Source organism: Thunnus albacares, chromosome 19 (assembly GCF_914725855.1).
Source record: "Thunnus albacares chromosome 19, fThuAlb1.1, whole genome shotgun sequence".
Taxonomy (NCBI): domain Eukaryota; kingdom Metazoa; phylum Chordata; class Actinopteri; order Scombriformes; family Scombridae; genus Thunnus; species Thunnus albacares.
The window spans coordinates 17,956,394-17,973,228 of record NC_058124.1 but is presented as its reverse complement, the minus strand read 5'-3'; the positions used below and the strand labels follow the sequence as shown (position 1 = coordinate 17,973,228).

Below are 16,835 nucleotides of genomic sequence, written 5' to 3'. Positions count from 1 at the left end.
AGTGTGAGAGAAAGAGGGAGAGCATTGCCTTCAAGTAGTGCTCAAGAAGAACAAACAGAAGTGAGTGCAGGCTGAGTGAAGGTGAAGGAGTCACTGTTAAGATAAAGAAAGGGCAGACGGAGGCAGAGAGAAGACAGCTGCATTGTTATTTCTGTAAAATCAGTTTGTCATGTACCTTCAAATAAGTACACAAAAGTAAATTTGCAAAAAGATTTTAATTGGCATTGTTTTAATCATTCTTGGTTCAATTTACAGTTTTTTTTTCTTTTTAAATTCATTCTTGTCAAAGGTAAACACATTTTCTCGTGGTTGTCTTCAACATTAGTAAATGCTTTTCGCCCGCTTCCCAAACCCCGTAATTAACATTACAGAAGAGCACATTCTCTCATACACACTTGCATATTCAGATCCTACAAACGACTCCTTAACGGGTACGAAATTTCTAAGTGCCACATACTCGAAAGCGCGGACAAACACATTCTACATACATACGCACACAAATTGTGCACACATATGTTTTTGGACTCTTGCTCGCTCCCACACACGCACAGACACACGCGTGCGCACGCACGCATGCACGCACGCAGGAAAGCAGGCAGATAGAGCCTCTCGCTCGCACGCACGCTCACACACGCTTGTGCACGAACATTCCATAACCGGCATGTATTATAAATATACATTACAATGCAGACTCCTACGTTTCGCAAGCACAGCAATTGAGGAATGCTGCCCTTCCATCAACATCAGCTCTGTCTGTGCATTCACAGTTGGTTTATGACATGCTCTTCAGCAACATGATCTGGTTAGCAGTATCTGTTACATGACAGTAGGGTTACTGAGTGTATGTCCCTACTGATTAGTCATAACCAATAACCGTCTCCTTTTGTCAGGCTGAATTACATCTGACTATTTATCTACACAAGCAAATGCTGCAGTAAAAATTCCACTGTTTAAAAAAAATGATAAAAAATGGCACAATAGCTTATTGAGCAAAGGCCTACAAATGCACACTAATAAATTAGGTAGATAAATAATATACTTTAATGTTAAAATAAATACATTTGAAAAGTAAATAAATTAAAAAAGCACAACATTGTAATCTGATTAATGCCAGCCTACGTTGTCCTGTATAACAATATAAAAAAAGTGAAGTTCTCTTTATTTGCACATTCACACATGTTGTGTTGTTTTTTTTTGTTTTTTTTTAACAAAATGGCGGCAGCGTTACTTTGAGACTCAAAGCACAAATTCTCCTCAGGCACCTGCCGCACTCTGGCGACTGTATGGGGTCGTTTCCATGGTGACTCTTGACTGCTGTAATGGCCATCAGCACTGATTGGCTGGGAACCTCTGAAGTGGAAAAGGAATAGACAGGGTTGTCTGGGATTAAAAGGGAACTCGCTGCTGAGAGAGGTTCTAAGAATTGTAAATTAGTGTTACTCTGAATGACTCTGCTGATTGCTGTGAGGAGAAAGGTTTGACATCCGGAAAATCTACGCCAAGTGCTTAAGGTAAATGCATCGGAACAAAACACACATCTACCACGTCTAAGTGCCATCAAATCACTAGTCCTGGGTCTGTATTTTTCTAGGGTTGTTACAGTGTGAAGGCAAGAAATGCAGACAAAGGACTAGTTCTAAGAGGGCACTCGCTATCCTCTAAGAAACGCAGGCTTTGCATCTGTACCTATCACAAAGCCAGGGGTATTTTTGATGTCTGGAGAAAATGGATTCTTGAAAGGCCCGTGGATATCCTCACAAAGTCTCTCCCTTTTCTTAAGAAACACCTTGGGCTCCTATTACCGGCAGCTCCCTCACTACGACGTGAAAACATTCCTCAATGTCCAGGACAACGGCAGCAGTTCTCATCACTGACTGATTACATAAATATCCTGTATAGCTCAGGTAAGATCAGTACAGTTCCAGAGTCCAGCTTGCTCTTTACTACATCAAAGTTGAGTTTAATCCATGAGCATACTTGGTCCGTGGTCCAAGGCCTTAAAATCCACTGCGAAGTCCACTCCTGTTATGTTTACTGTCTTCTTCAAAGCTTAAAGTTACAAAAACCTAAGATGCAGCTTAAACTCCTCAGGTGATTTGATATCCATGCTACAATAAGTAAGAATGTGTAGTCTACATCCGACTCATTACTAGTTCACTTCCTCACTCGTCTGTTGGCTGCCAGGCACGACAGCAGCACAGAAGTCTGATTTTGAATATAGGTTGTGGTTGTGGTCTCCATGTTGTGGCGAACACACCTGTATGAAATGCTGTGGTATTCATATGATAATGATGTCCAAAAACACATGGAGTGTCAAAATACACCGGTGTAATCATGACAGCAAAAAGGCCTCTCCTTTTTTTTTTTTTTTTTTTTTCCCAAAGTTCAGTAAGTAAAGTTGAAGGATTTTTTTCTTCTGTGTCCCTTTTGATTGTGGTTCTGTTGCACTTCTACTGTGTTTCTGCAAACTTTCACATCAAAAACTTGCGGTTGGTGGATACAAAGCCCTTAGGACAAGGCGGTCCAGCTATGCATGAAGTGTCACTCACGGTGACAGTCGCTAGGACAAAAGGACAGCAGACACAAGCAGCATGGCCACTGTGAGAAGAAGGCGGTCACGTGAGGGGCTGCTGCCACTGACGCTTTTCTCCAGTTTGGGAACTTCAGGGTTAAATTCATCTGTAGAGAAAAGGCACAGAGAGAGAAAATATGAGAAAAGAGATAACGTGAGAAACAGCGAGAGAGACAGTGTGTGCATATGTGAGACAGAAGGAAACAAACCATTACTGTACTACATTATTAATTCATCAATCTACAGACAATGTGTGATTCATGCAAATTGTGCTTTAACATATGCAGAGAAAGAGACATGATGCAATTATCAACAAACCACCAATTATCATCAGCACTGCTACATATGGCCATTTCCCCCGTGGGATAGAAAATTAAAAGCACTTTTGTTTCTGATCTGTTTTTCTTTTTTTTTTTTTTTCACGTATTCCTATTTTCACACTAATGATGTTTTTATCCTAGAGGGATTTCAATCAAACCAAATTACTATGGCCTTGTCATTGATTAGACACAACAGAACATTAGCTGGAGGGGAAAGATGGAGAAAGAGCTGGGAGAACACATTTTGTAATATTCAGTAAAAAGTGGATTACACTGAGTCATTACGCGCCGTCTCGACATAATGTTTCCCATTATATCTAGAGGGTTATGACATGCCAAAGTAAAGCAAAAGGAACCAAACAGAGCTCTGTTGCTTACACATCCATCACAGATTTTAGAGCAACCTGAGTTAGCTGCAATGAGGTGTCAGAAAAACACCTTTTTTTCTAGTAAGTAATCAAACTAAGTGCAGAAGAAAGCTGCAATTTCTTACTGACGTCAGTCACATCAGACATAAAAGTGAAATGTAGGTGAAGAGACTGAGGTTTTAAGCCTTGAGATGTGACACACTGATGGTACATTTTGTCATTAAGAAATTTGAGTTTAACAACTTAAAATCACACTGGAGACATGAAAATGTACTTGTGTTGATACAAGATGGGATATATTTATTTTACAAATTGTGCCCCAAAACTGACGAAAATCTTGTTTGTCTATTAAAATCCCATTACTCTTACTTCTGTCAGTCTCAGCTCAATACAAAATGCCTTTCTCAGATCTGTTCCAATGTGAAAATGTATCAAATTAAGAAGTGAGATCTCATCAAAATACTGTTTCACGGTGACATTAAAGCCAGGTCTGGAGTTTGATAAATATAATGGAGGCAGTAACTGGCTACAAGTAAGAACAAGGGAGATGATGAGATATCAGATAAAGACAACAAACACATGACAGGTGATGTCTGATGAATGTACGGAATTTTGTTTTTGCTCTCTGTCTGAGAGTAAACTATCCGACCACTCTGGTTTGTCCTGGTAGTGACTCTTGCCCACGTCAGAGTTGTTCTTAGTGAACACAAGACATCTGTCTGCAAGGATGACACACAACACTGACAATCACACCGCCAGGCACCAGCATGAATTGAAACAGAAAACAGTCAGTGAAAGCAGGAGGGAGAATATAAACCAGCATCGCCTCAGGTAGAGCCCACAGGTCACAACAGGGCCTTCATACCATCCGGTTTGTACACTCAGTGACCAGAAAAGGGGACTAGCTGCCTCTGCAGAAGAAGTGGGTGCTACATTACTTTTACATAAACAAGTACATGCAGCAACAACTCCCTTTGCACAGTTGCTTTGCATTTAAATGTATTCAATTCACATGATCTAACTTTTTTGTGGGTTCCAGGAGTTTTGACACTCACAAAAGTGCACCACATGCAACTCTTCAAAACCCTTGCTATTTAGGGAGGCTGCCCTTGGAAGATGAATGTGGGGGACGTCTTGTGCCTCAGGCCATAACAAGTTATCAAAGGTCCACAGTACGACATCTAACATCACAGTACAATTGTGGGATACAGCAATCAATTTCAGAGCACACAATCCGGTGCAGTCGTGTCTGTATGAGGTATAACAACAGACGAGCGTGCAGGGTAGCTCTCCAGTCCATGGTAAACTGCCCAAGGCATTTACAGTGAGATAAGAAACATCAGCTTGAGACTGTCGATGAGTGGAAAAAGGTTGTCTGGTCTGATAAATCCTTGTGCCAACTTAGCCACAACGATGGCAGACTCACAGTGAGGCGTAAACAACATGAGACGATGGACCCATCGTGCTCTACGGGTCAGTGGGGGAGGTGTAAAAGTGTTTTCAACTGACTTACACTCTGTCTATTAATACTAGTAGTAGAGAAGAGAATGTTCTTAGTCACAGTGAAAGAATTGTCGTAGAATGGCTTCAACCTTGGGTAATTGTACGAAACACTGATGTCTTTGTGCTCTTAAAGCTGACCACTGACAATGTTAGCTTTAATACTGGAAGGCTATGTGCCCATTGTCAAGATGCTACTGTACTACAAAGCGTTATCAGCACAAAAGGTGATCTGAAATGTTGCTGAACCAGAAACATCCCCTGGTCACCGAGTGTACAGAGTACACTGTTTATGGAGTCTATTGGTGGTCTTTGTTGTTGAGAATATCTGCACATAACAAGATACTTGGAACAGATGAATCAAGGCCGCCAGTGTCTATTGATGCCTCTTAAAATGATCTGTTTCTAGCCTTTATTCCTCCACCGCTGCTGCAAACACTCAATAAAGGAGGAAAGCGTTTAAGGGCAAGAATGCACAGAGTATGCTGAGATTTGCTGCAAGAACCAAGAATGTTATGATTAATTCAAGAATGAAGCAGAATTGAATTGAATTCTTGCACTGTAGCACATTTGTGGAAATAAGTAGTTTGCTATAAGATGCTCTTCCATAAATAATTTCAGCTATTCATAACTAAAATATATAGCTACGAGAAAAACATGGTATGTTTCAAGGGGTTCAAACAAAAAACATTTTGAACAATGTGAATCCAGTCAATTCACAGATGATTTCAGTTTATAATAGCTCGGGTCTTGTTTGCGTAGTTCCTGTTCATGTAGTGAACTCACCTAAGTAATTGCTGAGTTTTAGGAACGCTTTGATATCGCTACATTAAAGTCTAATGAGGCAAGAAACACGCGTGGTCAGATGATCACAAAGGTTATAAACAAGCCGGCGGCGGCCCGTTTCACAAAAATGATTGGCGAGCACCAGTTATTCGCAGACTGTGTGTAACTGTGGCAGCGTCTTTTTTAAACCAATGACTGTTTCTCACAAATTGTGGGTACACTTGCGAGTTCTTCTGTTTTCATTAGTGAAACATGTAAAATGAGTGTGAAATGGGCCCCGGGTTAGACACGTTATCAAAACTCGATTATTTTGAGGTAAAAATCAAAAGAGAGCAAACCTGCAATGTTGGTAAAAATCCCTCATTGCACAAGAAAGCTTCACCTTCATTTTCTTTTCCATGGGAGTTTCTCTAACCTGGGGTTAAAAGTGTGTGATCATGTAACTGCTCGTGTTTTGTGTTGCTTCATTCCCGGATCTCAGCAATCAACATGAGTATAATCTTATTATACCAAAACAATGAAACGTAATACATAAATAGTATTAAAACAAAAAACCATGTTAGTGCAAGAAGATGTGACGTCAAAGCGAAGCCAATAATAAAGTAAAGAGACGACAGCAAGTCCAAACATATGAGGAGAGAGAGGGAGAGATTTGTTGATGCTGAGCCAGTCTGTGGGCTGGTCTGGTCCTGAGGGTGAGTCAGAGAGTGGGTGTCCAGCGGTCAGCAGGGCCATCAAGGGTACGGGTTGTTTTTAAGTGTGTGTGTGTGTGTGTGCATAAATCTGTGTGTCCTGATTTTGTTATGCCTCCAAATGTATTCAGCAAAATGCATCACAATGCTAGAGGCTATGATTTTTTATGATTTCCTGCCAGTGTGTGTTTTTTTTATATTAAATTCTACGTAAGCTCGAGTCTGAGTTACTGCTGAGCAATTCGCCCACCACTGAGCTTTTCTTCTTTCCTCTGCCCCTTCTCTCTGCACCCCCCTTTCTCTGCCCCCACTCTGGTTTTTATCTCTTTTCCTGCCTGTCTCTCTCTCTCTCTTTGCCTTATCTGTCCCTCTTTCCATCAGGCATTCTCTCTCTTTCTCCTGCTGCCTTTCTCTTTCGCTGCCTCCTTCCTATCTTTTATCTCTCTGACTTTCTCTATCTCATTTCGTCTCTCCCTCTACCTTTTGCCAGCCTCCCCCCTGCCTCCCTCTCTCCCCCTCTGTCTCTCTCTTTTCTGCCTTCTCTCTCTCTCTCTCTCTCTTTCTCTCTCTCTCTCTCTGAAGGTACTCGTTGCTGATGGCTCAAGAGCTCTTTTCACTCTGTCTCTGCTGGTGTCAGTTTCCATCTCAGGCAGGTCACACTCTCTTAGCCCTCGTCACAGACTGCCTACGGCTCCCAGAAACAAGCATACTAAATGATTCCCGGCAAGAGGCTTTTGTTTGAGATGGAGATGGAGAAAGAGAAAAGAAAAATAGAGGGTTTATGTAACCACTCAGCTGCACAATTGACTCGCTCGCTGACATGCTTTCTCCTTAGGTAAACATGGACCTTTCATTCCTTACAAGACCTCCACTGACCTTGTGGATTTATAGCAGAGGAAAAAGTAGATGTAGAAGTCTGTATCTCTGGTTTGAGGTAGCATTGACAATTTAAAGAATATACATATTAATTATTAAAGAAAAAAGTAACTTTTTTTCTACTTGGGTCTTACTTTCATTGTTTTGGCCATAGTTTTGGTTAATCGCTGCACTCTGGGAGAGTGGAAGCATTGCTCAAAGCCCAGATGGGGCAACAAAACAATGTGAAGATTTATTTGAAAGATATGAACTGAGGTGGACGGTACACATATAACCCAAACTGTCTGTTATAAACATTCATCAAAGTTTACAGATCAAATTCCTGCTTCTTTGACTTGCTCTATTGTATAGTATCTGCATCTGTATATATAGTATTACCAACATTTTAGGTGTGCTCATATTCAATCTAACATTCAAGTTAAGTGGTTTAGATAATCTGGTTTAACTGGCTTGTTTACAACCGGTTTTCCCCAGATGTCAGAAAGACCTTTTTCTCAACTTTTTTACATGTCATAGCAGGAAAAGGAAAATCATGGCGGCATTCCATATACACATGCAGGTTTAAGGGCCTTTGTCTTGTGCATGCTGGCTCACTTGCTTGGTTTACTGAGACACCTGAATGGAATAGAGCCATTGTTATTGTTATTAGTAAAACCTGTGTTCTTCCTGCCATTAAAAGTCTAAAGCTATGTGCACATTACGGGCCTTTTTGAGTCAGATCCTGTCTTTTTGTGTTAATGGTTCACATTCATATTGGTAGTGACATGTATCCGGCTCTGGTGTGAACACTGCTGAGGTCCTAAACTGCCACGCATTCACAGATTTAACTGCAATGTGAGCCACATGCATTCAGGAATAACAACAATAACGTCATTTATGCAACGGTCAGTTCATAAACAGGGATGACATGGCTGTGCTAGCATTCGGTATAAGTTCCTTCCAGCTTGAACAGAAGCTTATCCATACATGTCCAACAAATTTGAAACTTCTTCATATCTCCATTGAGCCCTGTTACTGTTGTTGCTTTCCTTTTTGTTTAGTTTTACTGGGCTGTGAGGTGCCAACAATGAATGATAACAACAGGCGATATGCGCATGTGCAGAGAGGTGAGATGTCAAAAAAAAATCACATGAATTCCGATCTGACCGATCTGGCCGCGCTGACAGCGGCCACACAGCCAGACATCAGATATGAGTCAGATCTAGGACCATATATGCAAGTGGCCCAAATCTGATATGAACAAAATCAGATTTGGTTTGTTCACACTTCCGTGAGAAAATCAGCTCTGAGTCACTTGTAGGAAAAAAATCAGATTTGAGCCAAATCAGCATGTAATGTGAATGTAGCCATAATGTCTGTGTAGGGATGCACCAATCCAATTTTTTCTCTGCTGACACAGATTCCAATACTTCAACTTAAGTACCGATGCAATACTAGTGCTCTTATTCCCAAAATTAAAATCTGTATACCGCACTGCATGTAAGGTAACATGAGGCCAGGGATTTCTGTGGCACTAGAAAGAGTGTCAGTGGGCCACCATGACTGAATGAATGTACAGTAACTAATGGAGGAAATGCTGAATTTATATTGTCACTGTGGATTGGTTGTGTTATGGCCTTAACAAGGCCAGTATCTGGGCCAATATAATATCGTACTACTTGATGAATCAAAATTTTTAAAAAAATGGATTAAAATATTCCTGCAAATGAAGTGGTCAAGTTCAAATTTTGTAATTGTCTTATTAAAGTTTTTAATTATTTTATAAATGTTACTTAACAGCTGCAAGAAATAGCCTAATAGGCTCCATAGTCCCATAGGACCACTGTGGTTCTGTTTTCATGAATAAAAACGTTTCAAAAACATCACAAATCACATCCTGAATATAAGTACACGTGAATACTGCTGAATCACTGACATTGTTGTGTTCATAGTGTTGCCCATATTGCACAACTCTCAAGAGGAAGAAAATAAACGCTTTACTCATCAACCAGCTATGGCCTGTGGATTTTCTTTTGCCAACCATAGAATAAAAACCTAACAAATGGTTGTTTCCATTCCACAATGATTGGTACACAAATCAAACTTTGTGGCCACAGCCAAATATTGACCAGCATCTGGCAACTGGCTGACGTTCATTTGCAGCAGCTCAGAGACAGAAGCACAGTCACTCACCAATGTTGTGTATTTTGATGTTTGGCCTGACTGTGTAGTCGGGAGACGTCTGACTGGAGTCATCATCTGCCTGGGAGACTGAGAAACACACCACATATACACAATGACAAAGATAGAGAGGAAGAGGGAAAAATGAGAAGCGGGGGGGGGGGGAGAAAGACGAAGAAAGAGAGACAAAAAGAGAAAACAACCCATTAAAACGACAACAATGAGTAAAATATGCATTTTAGGCACCATTAAATTGTATACAGTTATAGCAGTTAGTGTACACTAGCCACTGAGAAAGCATGAAGAAATGAAACCAGACTTCCATGTGAAGATTAAAGGTATTTGGAACCGGTGGACAAGAAAACATTATTGCATTCGCTGTTTGTCTAGACGCGGCATTACATTTAGTCTGCGCTGCCAAATTATCCATGAATGAATGATGTGTGGGCGTTGTGATTTGCAAGTGTATACATCTCTGTGTATTTTCGGCTATTTTTTCAACTAAATGCGTGTGTCTATGTCAGCCTGTGATTCTGATGCACAGTTACAGTAGGAGGATGAAATAGCATTTACTGAGAATTATCATACAGTAGAAGCTGACAGTAATTAATTTGCAACTCCCCGCAGATATACAGCATATGTCATAAATACTTACATTTCTTTCTCATCTGAAAGTCTTGTTAAGAGTTAAAGTGTGAGACACGCAGAGAGAATGAGTAGGATCTGGAGGCAGCAGAAATCTACTGCGTTTTTGATAGCAAGCTGTTAAAATGACCTTGCTGAGTAAAGGTTGTGCGGATTGTAAACTGACAAAATGCACCAACGCACAACGCTCATTCATGCTCACACACATACACACGTGAAAAAAATTTACAGCTGAAATACTACCATGTGCAGACCCACACACAAACATGCTCAAATGCTCACAAACACACACACACACACAGGAGCAAACGGAGGCGTGGTAGACACATCAATAGATTAGCCGTGACACTGGGATGGAGGGGGGGGGGGGTGGGTGTTAAGGTGATGTGTACACAGGGGCTGACACTGGCCTGAGTGTGGGATGCATTAGTGCTGACAAGGTTAGAGGAGAGGGGGAGGCTTTCAGCACTGGGCTCCCTGATCAAAGGTCTGCAGGAGAGAGAGCAGGCTACCAGGGTAAAAATAACACACACACTATACAGAGCAGCAGGCATCAGAGAGTCAGGAAGAGAGAAGAAGAGATAGTGAGACAGTGAGGGGTGTGGGGGGTGTAGATGGTCAAGAGGGCTGGAGGAGAGAGGGATGGAGAGTGACAGAAAGCGAGAAGCAGGGTAGAAAGAGCTGGATTTTACAGCTGAATCTGTTATTTTTTTCTTTTAGATCTTTTGTACAGCTTCACGAGAGCATGTCATTTACAGAGAGAGAGAGAGATAGAGCATTACTGCAATAACACTGAGACAGAGAATAACATTAAGCCATCACCCTCAAAGCGCTGCTTCGAGGGAAAAGACGCCATCATCAAAACCTCGCCAAGACAGCGCGAGGCAGAAAAGCCTCTCTCTCAGACGAGACTGTCAGATCTTAGTTTTTCTCTCTCTCTGCCTCTTTGTTTCTGTGTTTGTGTGTTTGGGAGATACAAAGAGATAGGAGGGGAGAGGAAAGTGGAGAGAAACCGACACAGAAAGACAAGACAGACAGAGGGGTCAAGTCTCACCGGTGGAGCAGCAGACGTAGACTCTCAGTCTCAGGCAGCTGTGGCCGTGGTGGTGGGTGGGTGTGGCTAAAACAGACAGAAAACACACACATGTCAACCTTGTGCCCTCTGCAGGCCATAAAAAACCCTCAACAATCAGCTGTGTAAACTGCAGCGCTGCAATAAAGCGACTCTCTGCAGCTGAACTTCCAGAATCTATTAACAACACCCACAGCGTCAATACATGTGGGTGACAGCAGCTGAAGAGAAGCTCCTCATTATAATTTCAGATCAAAATATTGGATGTGCTTTCTTATCCACTGCAATAAACCAGGGCCAGTGTTTACTGGTCTGACTCACAGATATAGTAGTACTCCTGGCCCACGCTGAACTCGTAGCCCAGCGAGAAGGCGCTGTAACGCTGGAATTTCTCAGAGAATTTGATGGGTCCGTGGGGCGCATGTGGCCGGTTGCACTCCCAGCGTTTGAAGCCCAGCTGGGGGTCGCAGGTACGGTAGCCGCGATAGCTGACCATGTAGAGGATGTACTGCTCTGCAATGGTGCGCTCTAGCGTCCCTCGCTGGCTGGTGTTGTAGTGTGGGCAGTAGATGTCCAGGTAGTCGTTGACACTGACCTGCACGGTGTATCCCTCCCTCCGTAGCCTGTGTTAAAAGAAGAAACAGATAGAGGAAGTGGAGAAAGGGAAGAAGAAAAGAAGGACATAATGTAGATGAGTTACCAGGGCTGCAACAAATTATTGTCATTATCCATTAAAGGTATAGTTTAACATTTTGTGTCTTATCATCATTCTGAGGTTGTCAGGCGACCAGTGGAGACTCCAGGAAGTCACTGCACCTGGCCAAGAAGTATAGTCCCACACATAATCCCTCTTAAAACTACAAATTGTTGTTTTTACACTTCGTTTTTACAATTTTTTTTTAACCTTTGGACAGAGCCAGGCTAACTGTTTCCCCTGTTCCCAGTCTTTATGCTAGGCTAAACTAAGCTAAACTAGCCACCTCCAGATATTAAGAGTTAACTCAATCTTCTCATCTAAGTCTCAACAAGAAAACAAATATGCTGGTATTCTTTTAACTTCTCACTTATCTTTATTATTCAATCATTTGTTCAGTTGATAAAATATCAGTAAATCGTGAATGTTGGCAAAAAGCCCATCACAAGTTCCCAAAGCCCAATGATATATGATGATATAAAACAGAGGAAACTAGCAAGTCCTCACATTTGAGAAGCTAGAGGCCATTCATGTTTAACATTTATATTTGATAGATGACTTCTATTAGTACTCAATTATCAAACTCATTGTCAATTACATTTCTGCCTATTGAATTATTAATTATTCAATTGATCTTTATAGTACAGGCAACACAAAAGCAACATAAAGAGGCCACAGAACTACAGACTTTTCGTTCAGCGTACATTAACACCCTCTTTCTTTGAAAGATAAACTAATACACCTTCCTCCCCCCTCTTCATATATATACACATTTTCCTCTCTAAATGCCCTGTGGCGAGTGCTGAGAACGGTGCTGAGAATGATAATCTGTACTCCTGTCTTTCCCCCTGAGCCAGCTACGGGCCAGGTCATTGAGGCGGAAGGAGATCCTGTCAGTGGCGATGTATACTCTGGCCGCAGGGGAACCGGCCTGCGCACAGTACATATGATGGACCAAGCTCCCCGGGCAACTTTCGCTGATGGACGAGCATGCTGTTAGCAGGTAAAGAAGGCCACTCTAAGGTTGAGTGTGTGTGTGTGTATGTGTGTGTGATGTACAATATGGTACAGTAACCCTTTATTCGATTCGACTCCTCAACTGAACAACTGGGACAAGATGATGTGCTATGATTTGCATTCAGCCGCCACGCTGTGATCTTCACTGTTTATAATACTGAGTATACTTATTATGGAAATTACACAATCTGTAATTAGACAAAGTAGAAGTCATTAGAAGGGCTCCTGCAGGTGAGCTGATGAGATGGGAATTGTCCTTGGCTGCAATGATGTGTAACCTGCACCAACTGGAGTTGTAATGACATATTTGCAACAGTAGGGGGAGATATTGTGCTGCTTAATGTTTAGAGCGCAACCCTCCCCTCTTTCTACCTCATCTTATTCTCTCCTGGTTGTCTCCTCTTTCTTACACAGTTTCTGTTAGACACATACAAAGGAGCACACACTTACACACATTCACAACCATTCCTCACAGTGTATACATCGTGCCCGCACACACCCACCCACACACACACAGACACACACACAGACACACAGACACACACGACACACACACTGTGGACACGCTTACACGAACAGGCGCACACATGCATACGTTACTAGGTCAGGCCTCCAGAGAGATTATTATTCAATTATAAAATGAGGATCAGAAATGTCATAACACCTCTCTCCCTCTTTTTTCTGTCTTGCAATTCTTTCACGCTGTTGTGTTACAACTGCTCTTTTTTTTTCTCTCAATCCTCTCCTCTCCTCCACTCCCATTCGCCTATTTCATCTCTAGCCCTGCTCTTCGTTTGCGATTACACACATGCTGAGGCAGATGAATATCAATTCTCTTAACCAGTGTTCTTTTTGGGCCATCAATCTTATCTCGGCTTCCTATCCCTGCTGCTCAGATGTGAGATGACAGACTTTTGTCTTGCAGTGTTGTGGGAAGAGGCAACGCAGCTATGCTTCAAAGAGACTATATTTAGAGAGGGGGGTTGGTGGTGGTGGAGGAGGAGAGGAGGAAGTTGAGATGGGGGGAGAGTAGAGGGGTAGAGATACAGATGTAAAATGAGTACTGGATAGAAGAGAATGGTAAGTAGACAGACCTAAGATGAAAGTGGGAGAAAGAGGGTGTGTTGAATATGAAAACATGAGATGAGGAAAATCCTGGATACCAGTGATGTGTAAAAAGTTGGAGAGTGACGCAGTCATTGAGAAATAATGTAGGTGAGAGGACAGCTACATGCAAGAGCAGCCGAATGCAAGGCAGCATGAGCAGGAGGAAAAATGTGCGTGTTTTTGTGTGTGTTATAGCATTCAATAGTGTTTAAGGACAAAAGGCTGCTGGATACTACCGAGAAATAGTGCAAGTGCAGCTAACTCCACAGCAATGCATTTACTCTCTCTGTTTTAAAAATATACTAGCTGCAGATACAGAAAAATATGCAAAAATGTACGTGAGAGGCTACTTAAATGGAGAATGATAGTTTATTTGGTTTGTCAGTGTGGCTTGGAAGCTGAATTTTTCATTATCATATCTGTCAACACTTTTTTGATTAATCAAGGAGAGCACAAGGAGATGTCTTGAAATTGCTTATTTTGTCCAAACAACAGTCCAAAATCTAAAAGTATTCAGTTTACAGTGATATAAAAATGAGAAAACCCTCACATTTGAGAAGCACATTGAAGAATTTTTGGTGTTTTTGGTTGGCACAGTGCTTAAATGATTACCTATAACTGATAATCGAAGTAGTTGTTGATTAATTTTCTGTTGTTTGACTCATTTCAGCACTAGACAAATATATAACCCTGCTACTTTAATGTTTACTGTTTTGGATAACACTCAGTCTCACTAGATGTAGCTGCACAGCAGGAGGACCGTTTGTTCCAAAGGTGCAGTCAGCAACAGGAGGAGGAGGAGAAGAAGGGAAGAGGTAGGAGGAAAAATGACTCTTGCAGAGGTAAAGAAGGTAAGGTGGTGCAGAAGGGAAAAAAAACAGTAAGTAAGGAGACTAAAAGGGTGGAGTGAGAAGAACAGGCTGGCTGGGTGAGAGGAGGCGGGGAGTCCCTCTAGGTGTACGGTGTTATATAAGCAGTCCACTTAGTGGCACAAGACAGAAAGGTTGCAGGGCAGAGAGGAATGGAGGGAGGAGAGAAGAGAAAGAGAGAAAGGGGGTGAGAGGAGATTTAATAACTTAAAGGGAGTGGGAGGAGGGGGATGGGTGAGGGAGGAAAATGCGTTGAATGATGACAACAAAGAGAAAGGCAGAAAAAGGGAGGCAGAGGCCTAGACAGAGACACAGTGCTCTCCGGGGGATGAACATACAGTATACAAACATATATGTGGTAGAAGTGCATAAGAAAGACTGATGGCTCTCATTCTCTCTGCTTTCCTTCAGCCACATTCCTTCTCTCCAACTCTCTTCCTCTCTTCCCGCTGTGCATTGTCTGCATTGTGGTGGTTTTGCTGTCTCATCATCATTTTCCTATGAGTGGGAGTGCGCAGCTAGTTAGTAAAGGCTGCACAAGCTAGTGAAGACTGCCAGGGGAGGCAGGTAGCAGGGGAGAGAGAGAGAGACGGGGGAAGAGAAAGAGGGGAGGGGGGTGGTAAAATAGAGAAAGAACAAGAGAAGAAGACTTAGGCAGAGATAGCACCACTGCACCTTTCATATCTGTGCTAAAAAGAGTCTTTGGAGAATACTGCTGGTATCAATAAATAACAGTGGTAAGGCAGAGCTACATCTAAAGACACTTAAAAACATACAGTGGGCAGACACAGAGTATCTCCTGCAACCACAGAAAATCCTGTAGTGAAAAAGAATACAGGCACCACAATGTAATCATTTGTAAATACAAAAAATGAAGTGAAATAAGGACAATTATCAGGAAATATTTCCCCACAGTTTCCACATGAGTGATGCCAATCATTTTTTGTTTTGCTTCACTGAGCTTAAAACTAACACCGATCCATGTCCTCTGTATAATAATTTTTGTTAGATTGCATCAAGGTGAAAGCAGAAGCACGAGTGCTGCTGACTATCTAGGAATAATAATACCAGTGCAATGGTTTGATTTTTTTTTCACTACTGACATGAATGGGTATGAAAATTCGAAGACCCACCGAGGTATTCTTCAAACACTGCTGTTTGTTCTACTGCTGGTTCACCCCACATTACTGCCAGAGGCTCCAACTGTTTTCAGAAATCCATTAGAAACAGCTGGAAGAAACACGTTGTTGCTTTTGACAAACATAGTCCAACCTTGCAGTAGAAAAGATAGTAATAGCTTCTGACTGTGAAAAAAAAACACTTGTGGTTTCAACTCTTCAGCGGTATTAACGCTGCATGTATCAACAATTGTGAGAAGCTCACTTTTATGATGTAACATCACAGGTGCACACTGGACAATGAAATTTTTTACATAAAAGCAAAGCAACTGCTTTTGTTACTTCCTATACTTAAAAGTTTTCAAAACCTTTTGAAGTTTCGTGCTTTATTTGACCAGATATCTAGAGATTTGCTCTCCATCTATCTTTATGTGCTAGCATAAACATCCATATCTAACATCTAAAAGCAACTGTGAACATAGTCTTGCTCTGTCAAAAATAGCGCCATGGAGTTGGCGTGATTCAATTTAAAGGATTGACTTTTGCTCTTGTCACTGCATAGACGATCACACTCTCTACCCCAAGAGTAATTAATCTAATGTCTAATTAACACTGCTGTTTTTTTGTTTGTCTTTATTGCTTTCCAAGATGGCTGCCTTGAGAAAAGTAGTTCATTAAACTTTTTATGTTTTAATTATGTAAAATCTTGTACTTGATGTGTTGCTCTTCTGCTGTCTAGCTGTGTTTATTCACTGTTGTAGAAGTTTCTCTCAGTAAAGATGAGGTCAGTGTGGCGTTGTCACTGACGACCTTAAAAACACCCTCTCTGGCGTAATCAACATCAGCTTCATCAGAAGGATAAACTACTGATGCATGAAATGGCGCGACTTAAATGCCATTCACCAATCGTCTGTTTACCACCGACAAGACTCCTCCGATTGAGTCCCCTGGCAGCGACAAGCAAGGCTCTGCTGTTTTTCTCCGTACCTCAGCACCAAAACTCATTACTCGTGCACGCACACATGCGCACAACAGAAAA

At 41.7% G+C, this 16,835-nt stretch overlaps 1 protein-coding gene across 1 annotated transcript in view; it reads right to left on the bottom strand.

Annotated features, from left to right (window-relative positions):
* Window positions 1-226: 226 nt before the first annotated feature.
* The window catches only part of efna3a (ephrin-A3a), a 62,211-nt gene continuing 45,602 nt past the window's right edge, over window positions 227-16,835 (bottom strand). Inside the window, exons 2-5 of the mRNA XM_044336716.1 lie at window positions 11,313-11,614; window positions 10,974-11,039; window positions 9,287-9,364; window positions 227-2,679 (exon numbers count right to left, since the gene is read on the bottom strand). Coding sequence (XP_044192651.1) covers window positions 2,561-2,679; window positions 9,287-9,364; window positions 10,974-11,039; window positions 11,313-11,614 — 565 coding nt within the window. The 3' untranslated portion in view covers window positions 227-2,560. The remainder of the gene's footprint in view (window positions 2,680-9,286; window positions 9,365-10,973; window positions 11,040-11,312; window positions 11,615-16,835) is intronic.